The 18,665-nt window shown below is 46.1% G+C and overlaps 1 protein-coding gene and 1 long non-coding RNA gene across 4 annotated transcripts in view; one reads left to right on the plus strand and one right to left on the minus strand.

Moving 5' to 3' along the window:
- Positions 1 to 3,672: 3,672 nt before the first annotated feature.
- Positions 3,673 to 18,665, minus strand: part of LOC135920770 (uncharacterized) — a 41,121-nt gene continuing 26,128 nt past the window's right edge. For 2 of the 3 annotated variants that reach the window (XR_010570302.1, XR_010570300.1), the window contains exon 3: positions 9,887 to 10,099. This is a non-coding gene — a long non-coding RNA (uncharacterized lncRNA). Of the gene's footprint in view, positions 3,904 to 9,886; positions 10,100 to 18,665 lie in introns of those variants that run through there. The other variant, XR_010570301.1, reaches the window with a different exon arrangement.
- Positions 14,352 to 18,665, plus strand: part of LOC135920769 (lysosome-associated membrane glycoprotein 5) — a 38,578-nt gene continuing 34,264 nt past the window's right edge. The window contains exons 1-2 of the mRNA XM_065455019.1: positions 14,352 to 14,543; positions 16,709 to 16,800. Coding sequence (XP_065311091.1) covers positions 14,492 to 14,543; positions 16,709 to 16,800 — 144 coding nt within the window. The 5' untranslated portion in view covers positions 14,352 to 14,491. The remainder of the gene's footprint in view (positions 14,544 to 16,708; positions 16,801 to 18,665) is intronic.

An 18,665-nucleotide genomic window follows, 5' to 3' on the forward strand; every position in this document is an offset into this window, starting at 1 on the left:
GGAGTTCTTGACGTCACGGAGGTACTATTCGTTGTCGTTCTTTTTCATCTATATAAACCCCGTTTCTTCAAATAAAATTTAGTTGAAAGTTAGCACTTGTCCATCGTACATGTTCTTCTTTTAGTTGTCTTTCTAGCGCTGTTTTTTCTTCAAGTACATGCTACACCAACTCTGCCCCCACCCCCTCGGATCAAGCTTCTGCTGCTTCAACGAGTCTTCTTTTACGTATTTTGGTGGTGTTCGTACTTATCACTACACCATGCTTACGAGAGTTTTGCACAAGTCCCATTCACAAATTAATGGCAGGTCATATTGCAGAGCGCTGTATAAGAGCATAAAGACAAATTTTATCTCCTTTAGGTTATTATTGCGCACAGTGTACAACGTTGTGTTGTCGTTTCTCGGTGCTTCATTACAAAACTGTAAACTTCACGCGTAAGCTTTCTCTCTTTTTTTAAATAGTGCACACTTTGACAAATTATCTAAAAAGATTTAGGCTGTAAATCGACAATTCACTTCCTCGAGTTACTAGGTTTTAACTTCTATTCTTCTTTTAAATAAAATAGACCTCATGAAAATGGGTACATTCTTTGCCGAGAAAAATTATTCCTCTGTTCCCATGTATTTGGACAGGAGCTCACGAGTTAAAACTGCCAATTAAACACAGTTCACAAAGAAAGAGAAAGGATAGAAGGAAGGAAGAAAGTGTATACGAAAACAAAGCACGAATGAGGGAAAGACGAAAGCAACAAATGGAGGGTCGATGAAAGGAAGAAAGAGAGTGAGGAGTTATCAGAAGAACATTGTATTGCAGAAGCATTCTGTCAACCATATGAATTATTTTAACTAGAGCTAAAACTGTCGGTCGTTGGTACAAACTGGAATATTTACAATCGTTATTCAAAATCAAAAAGCGTGGTGGTTGTCATGAAGTAATTGAGTCATTAATTACTCTCTTTCCGTGTTCACACTTGCGAAGATGCCCCATTGTGCCCATAATGTTTCCTTTCCCTGTAATAAATAACGCTTCCGTAAGCGCGATTGTTCTGTTGTTGTTCTGTTGTTCTGTGCATTAGAATGTGGCGCGGGCACCTGACGCCCCCGGAACACGACGACGTGAAACCATCAACAACAGCTGCAGCTGTCCAGAAACATCCCTCCAAGATGCTCAGAACGCCGGATCGAAAACTACAAAAAGTCCTCGTTGCCTGGGCCGAAAGGGTCGCTTCTCGTGAGGGGCCATCCTAGGACTCGGGCCTGTCAGATCATAACTTAGCAGAATCTCAATAAAGTTGTTAGCACCACCCTCGTCCAAGATGCGTGGGCCAAACTAGGAGTCATTGTAATACCGGGTCACCCTGCGGTTATTTTTTGCTGCCTAATAACGATACTTACAGCCACGTTTTACGGTAGTGTTAAACGCTTCAGAATGTGTTTAGCTGTTTTCCGCTCCTTCTTGTGCGCACTTGGCGCTGAAATAGCCTCTCTATAGTACGGCGTTCTTTGGTGTTTCTATGCCGACTGACGCCAAGATCCTCCTACGAAATTCGCCTTCATCGTCTTCACCAAAGGAAACGTTCCATGAAGGGCTCCTTCACCCCAATTACCTATAGTACATCGAATAGTATTGGTCGGGGTTTTGACGTTCGCCTTTACATGAATCACTGTTCGAACGCAGATTAACTGTTCTTTTTCATATTGGCGAAGAAGGTATACTTCTGAAAGAAAAAATTGTCATGCACCCGAATGTAGCACGAAGCTACAAAGGAAACCCATACGAGTTTCTAAGAAAGAACGCTTCGTAGTTGAGGAAAAATTCGTTCTAGTCCGGGACTCATGCCCGGGACCAACGCCTTTCCGGGCGGTCGCTCTACCATCTGAGCTAACCAGGAGGTAAAATGCGAAGCGTTCTTTTTGAGAAGCTCGTATGGGTTTCCTTTGTAGCTTCGTGCTACATTCGGGTGGATGACAATTTCGCCCTTTGATACTTGCTCCACCTTGCGGGATTCCGCATAACTGATTTGCCATAATGCATACTTCTGTTTATTTTCAAATTGCGACATCGGTAAGGTTTGAAGTTCGATGCAAGCGCTTCCAAGGTCCGCGCGGCGTTCCGCCGTACAGCTACATCTCACTATCGACCGTCTGACTGACTGCCGTTCTCTATAGAGTTCCACTACATGCATAAGGAGTTTCGAAAAGGGGCCTTCTCTTTCTTCCTCTCCTTTTTATTCTATTTTATAGCAGCATAGCTGAAAGCTTCGACTTCGTGACATGGTTGAGCTATGCAGAGTCGAAGCTGTCGGTTCTTGGATAGGCATTTCTTGGATAGGATAGGCATTTATTTATTTATTTATTTATTTATTTATTTATTTATTTATTTATTTATTTATTTATTTATTTATTTATTCCCAAACTGAGCGAAACTCGCGCTGGCTTCCCGGTCACGTCGCGTGCGTAACGGTGCGCCAAACCGACGCTCGTCGTTGTCGACGTCAATGTGCCTCAGTGACGCCTCGCGCAGGAACGTTTTCCAGCACAGCGCTAGCGCTCCATTTGCCCGTATACCGCACACGCTTCGGTCAACTGCTAACCGCGCCCGCGTCATCTATGTTAAGTTGCTCACACCCAGGTATACCTGCTGCTGGCCAGAACTGCAGTGCAGTTAATACGCGTATTATGCTAAAGTGGTCCTGCTATGCCGAGTGGTTTAGTTTATTTAGATATGTTTGCTATCGGGGGCTTTCTGAGTTGGCACACACAGTGCCATGCCCGCAGGTAGGAGAAATCAAATAAAAGGTATCGGGCATTTCGTTTATTCAAGGCACCGGGAAAAGTTCCCTCTGGAACAACGCTGCCTATACACTTTCTTCGATTCGCATAATTCTAACAGCTTCCTCTAAAACTCATCCGGTGCCTTCACCGTATTCCAGAGAACTAGCTCGACAATGAGTCTTTTTTTTTTCTAATCTCAAGTTCCTTTTTTAATCATCAAAATGCTACCGCTGGGCAGCATTTCGGTGGAGGCGGAAAAACAATGACACCACTACCACCACCAAGAGCAACAACGAAAAAGATCGTGTGCTTGTATATAACCGCATTTCAAAAAAACCCAAATGGTCAAAATTAATCCGGAGCCCTCCATTACAGTGTCTCTCATAGGCCCAGTGTTGCTTTGGAACGTCAAAATCAATCAATCAATCAATCAATCAATCAATCAATCAATCAATCAATCAATTTGAACTCTTTGAGTACTCAGCGGGGCTCCATTTCAGGTCAGAACATCGATTATTGCTACAGACGACCACGAGTCTGTGAAGGAATCATGCATGTTTGACGGGGTTTTCAGCGAGCTGCGTTCCGTTAGCGATGGCGAAAGAATAGTTTTTTTCCTTTATCGTAATGCTTATCGTAACCAATCACTTGTTGATGAGTTTTGAAATTGTCAGTCAGTTTTTGTCTGTAAGATAAAAGCGGTATAAATGATTGTACATTAAATCTATATTTAATTGCAAAGTAACTATGAGCGTCATCCCACTTTGACTTTCCTTCAATAGAGTCTGTAGTGTCCCCGAGTGAAATTGTCGAACTTGGCAGTCGACTATACTTCATGAGAAAAGAGGATAAGAAAGAACAAATGCGTGAATCATTTCGCAAGAGTATTGTATTCCTTGCTTTCGTGCTTATAGGTGGTAATGGCAGACAAAGTGGTGCTCCTAAGCGCAAGTCCCCCTCATCATCAGCAGCTGCAGTCTGATTGGATAGAATGTACGACCACCCCCACGAAAGATCTCCAACTAGCTCTGCCGAGGGGCCTTCGGCGGTGAAGTCAACGCCTCCCTCCATTTTTCTGACCCCAATATCTTCGTCATCTTATCACTTTGATCAAAGCTGTTCCGGGACCTGTTTATAAGCAAAACAGAAGCAACACATGAACAATATGGAATAGACACAATACGAAATAGGAGCATCACAGGAAGGAAAATAACGTATGTGTGTGCAACAGGGTTTGGTGCACGCTACACGTTACAGTGTAAAGGTCAATGGGCAAGCAGTAGCAAATGCACGAAAACACCGCTTTTTAGGGGTAATTATTGACCGAGACCTATCATGGAGCCCGCATGTTTCATACCTGAAGAAGAGATTATTGACAATAATACATCTCCTCAAATTTCTCGGCGGAAAGTCATGGGGCACTTCGGTGCGGTCAATGCTGCAGCTGTATAACGCCTTGTTCCTCGGCTTCGCAAGATACAGTCTCCCTGTGATTGGCAACACCTGCAAAACAAACCTGCGTGTACTCCAGGGACTACAAGCTCAGGCCCTAAGGACGTGTCTCGGTCTTCCGAGGTGTGCGTCTACAGCCGCAACGATCGTCATAGCTCGAGATCACCCAATATCAACGTACTTGGCAACCGACGCTCTCAGGGCGCATATTCGGCACGTTGCCCGATTACCTTCTCACCATCTTGCCGCTCTACCCACAGAAAGGCCACACACAACCTTCAGTCGTTTAATTGATGCCAATCGCCCCTCATTGCCATCGAACTACATGCCTGCAGCAAGACCATCCTTATCTTTATGGTGCCTGCACAGACCTGACATACGCCTCACCATCCCAGGAATCATGAAGAAAGCCAACATGTCCTCGTTTGCCCTTAAGCAGGCCACGTTAGAACATTTACATGAGGTGCACAGTGGCCGCGCACACGTTTACATCGACGGTTCAGTTACATCTGCAAGCGCAGCTGCCGCTGTGCTGATACCAAGAAGATCCGTCAAGATACAGCTAAAGACGTCACATGTATCATCAACGACAGCTGCTGAACTCGTAGCCCTGCGTGCGGCTCTTCATTTTATTAAGGAGGAACCATCCCAGGCATGGTCAATCTTCTGTGATTCCAAGGCAGCCCTACAGAGTGTACTCTCAGCACTGCGCCATGGATCACATGAGCAGCTCGCCGCAGAAATCAGAGAAGTCCACCATCGACTAGTTGACGAAGGACACGATATAATATATCAGTGGTTGCCTAGTCACTGTGGCATACATGGCAATGATCGAGCAGACGCAGCTGCCCGATCTGCCCATGACGGCGTCAACTGCGTTGCCATTCCTCTTTCGAGAGCCGACGCAGCGAAAAAACTTGCCACACTTGCGCGTGACCTGACATTAGCCCAGTGGAATTCATCCGATTTCACAAGTGCACGCCTCCATACTCTGGACCCTAATTTACAGCTCCATATTCCGTCCGAGCTTCCACGACGTGACTGCACCCTTTTTATCCGTCTATGGCTTGGAGTAGCATTTTCAAATGCCTACTCTTTCCTTATCGGAATGGCCAACAGCCCACTGTGTGACTTCTGCGGGTGCAACGAAACGATCGAGCATCTTCTTTGTCAGTGCTCTCGTTTTAACCTACAAAGAACTGTCCTCTCAGCCACCTTAGACCAACTGGACAAGCGCCCAATGACAGAAGAGAAGATCCTTGGAACCTGGCCTACGCGAACATTAGCGCGATCCGCTATGAAGGCGCTGCTGCGATACTTGAAAGACACGGGACTTTCTGACAAATTGTGACAGTACACTGTGTGGCGCAGGACTGTACGGTGACACTGCGTAAGACTAGGAATGCCTTTGCGGGTTGCGTGACAGTGCCCACAGAAATAGTTCGTGTGTACGTGCGTGTGTGTGCTTAGGTTTTTTTTTCTTTTTCCTTTTTTTTATCCTTCTTTCTTTCTCACCTATTGCATCCCCTTTCCCTTCCCCCAGAACAGGGTAGCCAACCGGAGATAATCTCTGGTTAACCTCCCTGTCTTTCCTTTGCCTTTCTCTCTCTCTCTCTCTCTGGTGCACGCGATAGTGTTCTTCGTTGCACATCATTATTATTATATTATTATATGGGAATACATCCATTCGACAAGTTAAGCCTGCAGGCAAACTAAATTATTCAACATGGCGTGACTGACGCAGCTTTGTTGTCCTCTTTCGTCTGGCAAAAAAGCATGTCGTAACTTTATGTCCACTAAAAAAAATGCTTCGCTCGACGACACTCTCACAGAAGTGAGTGCAAAGCTCTGTGATGGTACACTTGCGGGGGTGAAGCTGCTCTGGTAACGTGTGTGGAGGCAACGATACTTTCAGGGGAGGTTGGCAGCGCCAGCGCCATAGCGGAGCCATGGGGACAGCAACTAGAGATGCGCCGGCGCTTAGCTGCACTGTGTTTGGGAACGTGCGGTAGATTTGCGAACGCTGTCGTCGCGTGATATGCCATGGCGGGAAGAGTATGGCACGGCACGGCAGAGTGCTCGCGGTTGCTCTTATAGCACGCTAACTGCCACAACAATGATATCCGCGAATGAACGAAAAATAAATAAGAAGAAAACTATTTCGTGACAGGAAAACATTTCCGCTCCTATGACGCGTCTGCTTCCACGCTCCAACATTTTCATTTGGAACAAGCAGACAGTGTCTCGCGAGTTCGTTGCTCATGCAATTCCAGTCACGGATAATTGCGCGCGAATTGTTAAAAGAGTACTCGTGCTTTTAACTATATAAGAACTATGGTCTGTTACTCTATTAATACCATATGAATTATTTTGTATTTCTTAACCACGTCGACGTTACACGACACATTGTTCGTGGAAACAGATGAGATTGGATACGTAAACTCATCAGCTTACTATACGATCCTAAATATCGTAGAGACGCATCAGACACCCGGCGCCACTATATAGGCCAACGCAATTTCCGGTTTCATTGAGCGTACGAAAAAAAAAAGCGTAGGAAGCATGCAAAGGCTTCTCGGGCCTTATAGCACGGCCGTAATTTGAACTGCAAGAAAAAAATTCCACGGGGCCAGAAAAAGGCGGCGGCAATAAGAGGACGCGAAACCCAATGACTTGGAGGGGCTTCCCCTCCTCTATTCTCGTATACGGTCGCCATGGAAACGAGCAAGCGAACGCTAAAAGGCGTTGGTCGCGATGACGGCACCGACGTCTGCTCCAGAGAGACCGAGTGCTTCTCTACTTCTGCTGCTCAGTCCTTCGCCGTCTGCGGCGAACGTACGCATCGACTAGAGAACTCTTTAGGGATATTGGCGGCGAAGCGGCTCGCCAATGCAATTACTTCCGCTACTGAAAGAAAAACAGAGAACCCTAACAAGCACGCGAATATCCTCACACTGAGAGTAGAAAGAATAAGGAGAATACACAATTAAAAATCACACTCGGACAGTGTCATTGAGGCTCAACTACACACACAGTTCTTCAAGAGGAATTCACGATTCAGCCGCCTACGTGAAAAAGCAGCGCAACTTGAGCCCTTTCTATTTTCCTTCCTTTAAAAGGGGGGAGAAGTCTCTTCTGTCGATATCAAAATACGAAAACACGGGATCCTTTCATCTGGACTTCCTTACTAGCGTATGACGACTTACCTTTTCAGAGGCGAATCCACCACATTAAACTACTTGGTTCTGAAAGGTGATCGAGTCTGGATCAGGTGTACGAATACACAATCTCTTGTTTTGTTGCTCGCAGGGCATTCTTGAAAACGAACATGCACCAACGCAGTGCAATGAAATTGTTGTCTAGTTGGCGTATTTTGAGATGTACCACGATGATATTTACCTAAACAGCATACTGGGTCATTGGTTGGTGACTTAAATACTATAAGAATTTTTCTTTTTTTTTGCGGGCTCATTCTTTTTATATGAGTACATTGTAGCGCTAACAGGAAAATAAAGACATATGAAGGCAAGTAAGAAACGATAGGTCGAGCGCTGAACTTCAACTGATTTTATTCCTACAGAAGAGCAGGGAAGATCAACAAATTCGCATGCGTGCATCAGTGTTGTCTAGAGCGATTAAACGTCACTGTAATCGCTCTAAACAACACTGATGCACGATTGTGCATTTGGATGCGCAATCTCCATCATTGACCGCCACATACCGACGCTTGGCCTATCTTTATCAGCAGAAAAATTTGCCTTGTGGTTTTGAGGCAGAAGTCAACATGCCGGACGCTGAATGTCAGAAACCATCCATTTCGTCGTGCAACTAGTGTTCGTTTCCTGGGCGTCACCACCGACAGCAAGCTACCGTGGCGACGCGCTGTTGAAAGTGTTGTGGCTGCATCAGTGCAAAGAGTCAGCGCACTTTGTCGCATTGCAGGTTTAAGTCGGGGAAACAATCTATGTCCATGCTTAAACTCATTACTGCACTGATAACAAGCCGGATTCTCGTATCAGCTGCCGCTGATATCACCAACACCGAGTCAATTCGAGCGCTTGGAGTACATGGAAAGGCACTTCGCTTGGCGACGGGAGTTCCTCGGAGGGCTTCAAACAAGAAGGTTACTAATGAAGCAGGCTCTCTTCCACTCCGCCTTTTGGCATATCAGGCCTTGTCGACGCAGCTATTAAGGCTGGGCAAGAGCAAGCAATCGCTCCCATTTCCACGCGGCGCTGAAGACCTTGCGATATTTAGGATTGGAACGGCCTAAACAGAGTCATCTCGATGGCATTTTTCGGACGTTACCTGCAGCCTCAGTGTACCCCAGCTGCCGCCGAAACACACCATTCCAACTGCCGAAGCAGAGTTTCTTGTCCGTGTTTATTGTCCGGATGACCACGCGGGTAAATTCCCCGCTTGATAGATGTCGGCGCGATTAAAATACACGTAGAGGGCAGAACGGGTGCATATATATAATTCTGTGCTCTTCTGCGTGTTGCCTGTCTATTAGCACGGTCGACTTGGATACACGTGGTGTCGTGTGTTTCTATGGCGTTGGCATGTATCAAGTAATAGGCTGTAACCTCCCCGCACCAGAAAACAAATGTTCAAACTAGCCGTTCTTCTTACCTTCTTTCCACGCTGTATATAGTATTTCCCTTCTTTCATTTCATTTTTTTTATTTTTTTAGTTATCAGACATTTTAAAGAATTGCCTGCGGCCGATAGAACATTTCAACTCGTTGAGCTGGATTACTTGAAGAAAGGAACATTATTTATTGGAAGATTCTAAATCATAATGGACGAATTATCAAAATATTACTACTGGACTGTCCAACTAATTGCTTTACGGCACATAATGCAATTCACTAGGTGTAGCCGATGAGTAAGTATGCAAGGAATTTCCACTTAGAACAGATTCTGAGGGTGACACCAATACGTGTCACCCCCATTCGTTTTCCAGTTATTATTGTCCTGCAGCGCATCAGAGGGCCTTTTGTTATTAAAAAAATTAAGTGGAATATAAGTGCATCTTGCTGCAAGTATGAGGCCGCTACCTCAAGAGTGATGCTACAGTTTTCAAATCCATGCGAAATGCGATATGCGAAAACACCCGTGTACATCGATTTAAGTGCACGTTAAAGAACGTCAGGTGGTCCGAATTTCCGGAGTCCCTCACTACGGCGTGCCTCATAATGACAACGTTGTTTAGGCACATAAAACCGCATAATTTATTTTTCCAAATCCGTTCCAAGTTTGTCTGCTCCCTCTTTGGCTCACTGGTTTCAATTTATATTACAATATGTGCTATAGAGTAAATAGTAAAATTTTGTTGGTAATATATGGCTAATTACTCAATTACGAATTACCATTTCTTTCCAAATGATGCCCGCCTATTGGCGCAATCAATTCAGTAGTTATAATCTTGCAACTGCGACAGGGTTTTAATAAACAAGAGGACTGGGAAGAGGCCCTTAAAAGCGGCGATCCCCAGGACCAACTAAGGGCTGTCCAAAGGGCCCGCGAACGGGCGGAGGACCATGGTCTTCCGGCCTCAACGTGGGGGCGGCCCGCAACTACGACTTAGTAGTTCCTTAGGACCTTAATAAAGTTTGTTGACTGACTCACTGACTGCGACAGGCGATTTTTTTTTTGAAGTTCTGCTTACTCCACGAAAACAAACAGCTCTGGGCTGCTTGTACATAACGCTGACTGTCAAGCCTCACTCGAGCCGCTATCCAGCAGAGGCAAAGCCACGGCCCACGAATCGATGAAGAAAGCGCTCTCCTAACGAGCTCCTCGTACAAGGCGGGCTGCCCCATATCAGTCACGCGCAGTTCGTAGCCTCTCGAAGGGACGGCGCTGGTCTCCTGTGGGAAACGGAAACGTCGGGACCATGTAAGTCTCGAGGAACGTTTGGCGGCAAACCGAAAACGCGGAGCGCACTCCAGCGAACCGCCCTACAGCTGGCCAGCACCAAAGCGTTGCACTCGAAAAACATTGCAGCGGCGAACTTCGGTCGCGCCACCTGTTGGCAGCGGGATAAGATAAATCACGGCCTTCGTGGCGAACGCTCGCTGGGCTACGCGAGGTCAACTCGTGGAAGAAAGCGAGCGTGATAGAAAGGGAATAAAGGGGAAAGGAAGGAAGAGATGAACGAATGAAAAAGGAACGAAGATAGAAAGAACAAAGGAAGGAATGAAGCAAGAAAGTGGGAAGAAAAGGAGGAACAAAGGGTGAGTGAAAGAAAGTAATGAAAGGAGGAAGGATGAGAGGAAAAGAAAAAAGGAAATATAAAAGCAAATTGATATATAATTTTTATTTTTACTCTTGTTTTTCTTGCTTTCCCCCTTTCATTCTGCCTTCTTCTATCCCTCTTTTTCTTGCGCACGCACGCACGCACGCACGCACGCACGCGCGCACACACACACACACACACACACACACACACACACACACGCGCACGCACGCACGCACGCACGCACGCATGTATACCGGGTTTTTCAGCGAACACTTTCCAAAATTTTAAAACGTTGCCTCTGGCAGATAGCTCAATTCTAGCTCATGAGTTGGTCTGCTCGACGTGGCGGACACTACTTGCACAAGAAAGTGAAATGCATAATCAAGTAATTAACAAAAATCGCTAATAACTTTTAACTAATTACCTTATGGCCCATATTGTAATTTACAAAGTCTAGCCATTGAGTTCGCAAGGCGGATCCACTTGGAACGAATTCTCAGGATGACAGCATTTTCGATATAATAATTCCCAAACTTTGCGTAGAAATGCACTAGCATTTCAGTTCTTAACAAAACGCCGTTTCATGCATTGAAGAACAAAAGTAACTGGAACGCCAATGCATTTCTCCGCAAAGTTCGAGAATTTATTTACGCGAAACTGGTGTCATACTGAGAACTCGTTCCAAGTGGGGTCCGCCCCACGAACTCGACGGCTAGACTTTGTAAATTAAAATATGGGCCATAAGATAATTAGTTCAAAGTTATTAGCGAATTTTTTGTTAATTACTCGATAATGCATTTCACTTTTTTGTGCAAGTAGTGTCCGGCGCTTCGAGTAGACCAGCTCATGAACTAGAATTGAGCTATGTTCCACAGGTAACCTTTAACAAATTTTGAACGTGTTCGCTGAAACAACCGGTATATACAGGGTGCTTCGCGTAACTTGAACCAAGGACTTAAAGAAAAGTGGTTAGCCGCAGCTGAATGAAACCAACCACATATGGTTTGCCGTCATGTGGTGCTCCTTTGAGTTTTGTTATGTTCCGCTTAATTAGTTCATTAACTATGATGTGTTATGCAAAATTTTTAATATTCCCGTTAGGGTCAAGTGCGTTTCCTTGCATTGTAGCGGGAGTTCAGAAACGACCGATTCATTTTTTTGTAGCAACGTACATGCTGCGTGGCGATCTTTTTTTTTTGCGTTTAAGGAAAGCCCACGAAATATGAAATAAAACCACGCGACTTCACTCATCAGCTATCGTACCGTAACGCTGCTCTCTCTCTCTCTCTCTCTCTCTCTCTCTATATATATATATATATATATATATATATATATATATATATATATATATATATATATATATATATATATATATATATATATATAACGAGAAGAAAGGGGGTTAACCGAGGGACCCTCACGTTCTCGTGACGCCTGCGGCAAAAAAGACGTTCCACGTCCGCCGCCAAGGTCTGTGAGTGGGGGCGCTGGCTAACACTCCCAGGGTTCTACTAGTACACATAAATACCCAAGAAAGTGGATGGGGAAACGCCGCCGCGGTAGCTCAATTGGTAGAGCATCGCACGCGACATGCGAAGGTTGTGGGTTCGGTTCCCACCTGCGGCAAGTTGTTTTTTCGTCCACTTTAATTTCCATTAATTTATCATTACGTTATTTCATTTATTAAGCACATGCAATTTCCCCTATGTTGTACTTGGTGTCAGTGTTTGTTGGCTTCTCATTATATGACTATATATATATATATATATATATATATATATATATATATATATATATATACATGATGAAGGGTGGACCCCGGCCTAAGCGTCAGTAAAGTCTTTTTTCCTACGTGCTTCTATTCTTTTAGCTATTTCTGCGTCGGATCCTGTGATTTTATGCTTCACTGATATAACGGAAGCCGAGGGGACATTATCTGCCGTTTTTAATTCAATTAAACAAATGATAAATAAATGGAAATGAAAGTGAATGAAAAACCAACTGGTCGCAGGTTGGATACGTGTGTGTTGTTTTTGGCGCAAAATCTTTTTATGATACGAACCCACGTCTTCGCATCACGCGTGCGATGCTCTTACCAATTGAGCTGCCGCGGCGCCGCCCTCCCATCCATTTTTGGGAGTATTTGTATTTATCTCCTATAGAACTAACCCTGGGAGTGTCTTGCAGGGGTGTTATACTTTCGGGAACGCAAGTGGAGCACAGGAATTACAACAGGCACAGCTACAGTTGCAAACTGTTCCAAGTTATTTGGTAAACCCCGAAAACATTGGAGCAACACTTCGCTTTCTGCATTTTGTAGTCAACTGTTCGAAGTTTAAATGAAACGTAGTGCCAATGATTCAACTTTTCTGTCTGTTAATGCAGAAGTATACAAAGAATGCTAAAAATTTTCTCTGCGTGGTTTTTATCGCTCTTGTAGCGAAAATGCTAAGATGCTTGTTTCTTACGTACGTCGAACGCTCTGTGATGTTGGAAGGCGTTTCTAAAATGTATAGGTGCACAACGGAGACACTGCACGACGTGAAAGAACGAGGTGTGGTATTTTTTCGTGTTTTTAATCAACAAGTGATAAAAAATATCCGAGGACGCCTGTGCACTTCTTAGAGTTGCGAACGCGAAAGCATCAATTTCCGATTTAACGCCGCTGAACGGTCCTTCGAGTTCTGTGCTCCGAGTAGCGCTTCGGAGTTTTGCTGCGGGGTGTTTCATCGAGTTCTGAAATTAAATTGGTGCGGGTTATTAATTTTTCTCTTTTTTAAAAAATTATTCGTAAGTATGTTTGCTGTAGACCGGAATCATTTGCACGATATTGCTGAGAAATCAAGCGCATTTATTTCCACGCAGTGCGTTCACGCCTGCCTCTTCGCCCGTTTTGCTGCGTTCTTCCGCTCCCTTACGTCGTCCACGGTGCACTGGCGTGGACGGCAACGTTTCGCTACTGCCGATGCTGCGGCCGCCGGCGATGCAGACGCTTGAAACTCCGTAGCGGTACGGGCTACCCGATCTAGCAAGCAGCAGCAGTAGCGGCACCAACGCTGCATGCCATCGACGTCCTGCCCGACGAAACTGAGGAAGCGGCAGTGGTCACCAAGGCCGGTAGGCGCGCGCAGCAGCTAAGCCCAGTGGGGGTGAGAGGAAGAGATACGGACCACGCGCCGCCTTCGGAGAGAGAAGGTGACGTGGCGTCGTGGCGACGCCACCTCCCCTTACGCAAAACCTAGCGCACTGCCGGCACAACAGGTGTTTCCGTTCGCCCGCTCTGCTCCGTCGAAGCGCGCTCGTGACGGCGTCGCAGCCAATGGGAAGTTAGGTGCCATTTCACTGTTACAGACACCCGCTTTCAATCAAATCAAACATAACAACGAAAAAGATAAAAACAAGCATGCAGTCTTCATGATGCAGGTGCTGCCACGGTCATTAAGCGACACTGTTCCTTATCATTCAGTTGGTGCTGAATCCTCCTGAACACTGGGCTTGAGTGTGGCCTCCGCGGTACTCAACCAGGCTACGTGCCGCGTCTTTCGTAACTCCTGTTACACAATGACTGCGTCTTTTTATGTCAGATCGAGCAATAAAAGGCAGAGCGCACATCTCATTCTCAAATAGCCTTTTGCAAATAGCCGCCAGCACTCAACCCTCGGTGCGAGATATCAAAGCAAGCACGGTTCGCGCCGCGGAGACGAACCCCCAAGTTCTTCTACCGGGGGCACCGCGCTGCGCGGCGTGCCGTCGCCGAATGCGTGGGTCGCGGCGCTTCGCAGCTTCCGAGGGCCGCCGCACTGCGATCGATCGCGTAGCCTCGACACGCACGCCGCCTTCCGCGGCGTCGGCTAATGCATAGCCTCGTTACCAGCGGGCGAGCAAGCGCGACCATCCGTCTGAATAACATGGCGTCCTCTGCATAACAGCGGTGTACCTTCGCGTGGAAGCGCGCCACAGAGGGGGAATTTCCCAGCGGTGTGTCTCTCGGCGACCCGGTCGCGTTCTTGATGCAACCACGATGATTGAGCTGAGACGCGTCGAGGGGCCGATCGCAGTGGTGTTTGCAGGAGGTAAGCCTATGCACACCCCGTATTGCACGTATGCGTCGCAGTTCCTGTTGCACGCAATGTAGTGATACGTGTTGAGCTCACAGAATGAATACGACACGCTATTCAACAGCCCCTTATTCATATTCATGACATTAACATTCGTAAATGCAGCCACAGATACTGAGCTTCTATTAATGAGATGTTTGAGACCCATCGGTGATTGTTCAGAACGTCGCTTCCAATTGACGTTACGAGCAGTGATTTCTGTTTCCGACTCCTGCGAAAATGAAAATTAAAGTTGTGGAGAGTGTAGCACTATTTCCTTCCGGCCTAGCGGCCGTGTGCTTTTTACTATATCAATACTTGTAGTTCACATACTTCACTTGTACGGCTCAAAGTTAGGCGATGTGCGTTTCATACAAGCCTATAGCCTCTCCAGACTCCATTAAACTTTCTCACTTTCGTACAAGCCTCTCCATCAGACACGCGAACACCAAATTCTCATATCCGCCAGCATAAGCGCCAAGGAGAGTCAATGATGAAAATAAGCCACGAGCTCTCACAGCCGCTTGTGTGTGTATAAGTGTGTTAACCTCGGCACACTGCAGTAAGCTTAATCACAAACAACGCCCTGCTTCGCAAAGCGAGTTTCTCCGCGCAATCAATCTTATTGAGGCAGTGCCCGCTTTAAAGGAGTTCACTATTTCGCGCATAGACACTTCACACTGCACTTTGATTTCAATTTATTAAACACCATAACTAATTATATTTACAACAAAACTTATTGTAATGGCACGGCAGCGGAAGCGCCAAATCCCACCGATTTTGAGAACTAGGATTATGGACGTCATTGGTTTGTCTGCGGGTTAATCGGTGTACCCGTTAGTTGGCGAGTAAATGCAAGTAATCAGTGGTCGCAAGAATAATCCACTGCGTGCAGCTGCTTTTGAGCTCATCGTGCCTTCCTGTTCGTACGCCACACGTAAAACCGAATTCGTGAAGCACGTGTGCGCAGGAAGAGTGCTGCACTCGATGTTAAGCAGGATGTAAACATTACAACGAGCCAAGCCGAGCTATAGATAAGCCACATAATTAAATGAGCTAGCTGTTACGAGTCATTCGGATAAAATTAATGCGCCAACTCAAGCAATTTTGTTGCACAGGTGCTACGGTAGTTGCTGTTTGCTCCATCATGGCTAATTTGTCGCTAACGATATAAACGCAGCGAAAGGTGAAGCTTCTTATAATCTATTCTTACTGACTTCTTTGCTGCGTAAATTTATTACGTCACTGTGACGCCATGTGCGTAGCCTGGTTTGCATGAAAAACAGCGAGGAACATCTTGAAAAGTGCAGCGCTGGTCTCCCTTTCAATATAACTGCCTAAAGTTTAAACTATACAAACACGTAAGTTTTTTTTTTTTTGGTGGGTGTATGACTTCCACTGTAACTTGCAGCCACTGTGTTTCGGCTAATGAACAGTTGTTTACATATTGTATCCTGTATCTTGTTGTCTAACGCTGAGTCATGACCTATTAATACATATCAATTGATTTAAAGAAGACGTCATAATATGAGACAGCGTATATTTATCTCCAGGGCTCTAAAAAGTTCAGGCATATACGTATGTTAAAGAAGGACACGACGGTTTTGCACATAATTTTTTTTCTGCAGCAAAAGTATGGCGGACTTGATGAAAGGTCATTGCTTTAGTGAATCATTTTGCCTAGGTTATAAACAGCACAAAACAACGAGCCGAATATGCGCGTATACTGATAGATAAGACGCGCATCATGTTCAGAGTTCAAACAACTTGAGTCAGCAAAATCTAAACACCGCTTTATTTTTCAGCAAGGTAACCTAGCTGACGTAACTGAGGAGTAATGCCAAAAGATGGCATAGCTGAGTGCCTGTCCCCAGACATGTGCCATGCGACTGTTATTGAAGGGGGTGGTGTAGAGAAGGGGAGGGTTGCTTCCCCCATCACAGCAAAAAGTGACAAATACAGGCTTTCACATTTTGCAGCGCAAATGACAAACTATACTAGCGTGTATATTGTCACACGTTCAATCATTCATACATGTTTAATTGTCCACTTCACAAATAAGTACATAAGCGCGCCTATAGCTTAACCTAGATCGTTTCGAGTGATAATCGACAATATTTCGGATTTTCTTAATATCCTAGTTGTCCTCTGTGCCTGCCTTGTTCAAGCCATCGACTACGAGGAAACTGTTGTTTGGCAGCCGGACCCCCAGCACAAGTATGTCGCGCTGCGGGTAAGAAGAGGATTCACTACCTTCCTTTATTTTGTAGGATCAATGCTCGTCTCGGTTGGACAGTGTCATCGCATTCACGCGATAACTGAAGTAAGCCAGTACCAAAGCGATCAGTGATAGTGTCGTGAGGTAGTCTTAGCTATCTGTACAAGGCTAATGAAGTATTGACATATTTGTCTTTCAAGTATCTGGCTCGCCTCGGCTAGTTAGTGCATATCTGTTAACCAACCAATGGGAAAGAACTCGTGTAGTTTGAGCGTAAATGAAATGATCTAGTCGATCTTTCCTGTTTGAATGACTGCATCAATTTGATCTGAGTTCATCAACGGTTCAAATCTGTTAAAGGGGTTGGTCTATCTAACGAATGAATCAGTTAATAATTACAGTTCAGCAACTTATTTATTTATTTATCTATTGATTGATTGATTGATTGATTGATTGATTGATTGATTGATTGATTGATTGATTGATTGATTGATTGATTGATTGAGCGAGCGAGCGAGCCAGCCAGCCAGCCAGCCAGCGAGTCAGCGACCATCCCATCTGTATGAACATAACTAACAGACCGATCGAGTGGTCGACTTTTTCGTTGTTTCGTTAGTTCATTCATAAATTTCATTTATGTACGAGAGCCATATCTACGAAAGAAAGGACATGGGGGTTGTTGGCTGTGATGTACCACATAACCGTCGTTCAGGACTGTGGTTACTTGAACAATACCGCATTCAGACAAGAAGCTCAATGTAATTTAAAAATGTGGGCAAAAAGGAAAGGAAAAAAAAAATTGGGCGGATCCCACGCGCTGTGGGAATCAATGTTACACGAAGCATTTTACTGGTGCCTGGCTATTGTTATGACACCCAACCGGTGCCACCAGTGTTACGAACTTGCACCGCTGCACCACGATTACGGCTTTGTGGTCCCGTAGCGCTCGTCACCCGTTTCGTGACAGAGCGTTGGTAGCGAAGACTCCGAGCCAGGCGTCGATGAGAATAACGAAAGGGACTTTATACATTATATACAGGTTATCATACGGGACATGAACGGGTCGGCACTGGGGCCGAGTGCTCACAACAAACGCGACTGTTCTCGCACGACGACGTCCGGCGAAAACGCGTGACACATCTCACCCCAGTCGGGAGCGACACTCTCTCCCGGTGGGACGGCGGATCCTGTTTTTCAGGCGGCGTGTCGCTGCTTTTATAATCCCCGAGGACCATTGTCACTCAAACGGTCCAATACAAAGTCAGCACACGACGGTCGTCCGAGGGGTCCAACCAGCGACCGCGCTGGCCACCCGGTTCAAAGTTCGCGCGCGCGGTGACCTCCAGGCAAAGGGAGGTGCGGCGCCGGGCTGTCTGGCACACGCTGACATGTCCAAACTTGCGGCTCGCCGAGGCTTCTCCCGCGCGCTGCCTGACGGCTCAGCATCTTGACTTGTGAAGGGAGAATTAGGGCGCTCGCAGGATAGATTCCGCATCTTGCAGATTCGGAATCCGGGCTTGTGGTAATGGCACAACAGCATCCCCGCCCTCAGATAAGGCGCCGGGAAGACGAGCTGCCTCCACGTGGCTCGGATGCCGGGCGCGCACGTTCGTCAGGCTCGTCCAAGTTCACGTCCAGTGTCGGGACGCCAGGTAACTTCACGTGCCCAGGTCCGACTCGCCAGGACAGGAGCTCTGCTCACCGCGTCGTCGCCAAGGCACCTTGACCAGCTCCGCTCGGGTCGTTCCTAAGACCTTGCTTCTCGCCACTGGTCCCGCTTGGTCGTTCTGCAGCTTGCAAAACCGACCGGCAAAAGGCAACACCCAACACGAACAAGTGCCCTCTGTCTCCCGTCAAACACCAGACAAGGCCATAATTCA

This window comes from Dermacentor albipictus, chromosome 7 (genome assembly GCF_038994185.2).
Source record: "Dermacentor albipictus isolate Rhodes 1998 colony chromosome 7, USDA_Dalb.pri_finalv2, whole genome shotgun sequence".
In the NCBI taxonomy this organism is placed as follows: Eukaryota; Metazoa; Arthropoda; class Arachnida; order Ixodida; family Ixodidae; genus Dermacentor; species Dermacentor albipictus.